The 370-nt window shown below is 62.2% G+C and overlaps 1 protein-coding gene across 1 annotated transcript in view; it reads right to left on the bottom strand.

Moving 5' to 3' along the window:
• Nucleotides 1-3: 3 nt before the first annotated feature.
• ETH_00033945 (uncharacterized protein) overlaps nt 4-370 on the bottom strand; it is a gene marked incomplete at both ends in the record, with an annotated part of 621 nt that continues 254 nt past the window's right edge. The window contains one exon of the mRNA XM_013376239.1: nt 4-369. Within this exon, the coding sequence (XP_013231693.1) occupies nt 4-369 (366 nt within the window). The remainder of the gene's footprint in view (nt 370) is intronic.

A 370-nucleotide genomic window follows, 5' to 3' on the forward strand; every position in this document is an offset into this window, starting at 1 on the left:
TGCGTCGCCAGCCACTGCAGAGGCTGCTGCTGCTTCAGCTGCTGCTGCTTTAGCTGCTGCCACTTCATCTGCATGCGCTTCCGCTGCTGCTTGGCCTGCTGCTACGGCTTCTGCTGCTGCAGCTTCTGCTGCTGCTGCTAGGGCAGCAGCAGCAGCTGCTGCTGCCTCCCTCTCTGCTGCTGCTCTCGTAACCAGCGCCTCTGCGGCTGATGCCCTGGCTGCTGCTGCTGCAGCACCTCCTTCTGCTGCAGCAAATCGTTCTGCTGCAGCAGCAATTGCTGCTTCTGCGGCTTCCAAGTCGGCTGCTGCTGCAGCTTCTGCAGCAGCAGCAGCGGCTGCTTCTGCTTGGGCAACTTCTGCTGCAGCAGCA

This window comes from Eimeria tenella, genomic scaffold (genome assembly GCF_000499545.2).
Source record: "Eimeria tenella Houghton genomic scaffold, Eth_scaff3270, whole genome shotgun sequence".
Lineage (NCBI taxonomy): Eukaryota > Apicomplexa > Conoidasida > Eucoccidiorida > Eimeriidae > Eimeria > Eimeria tenella.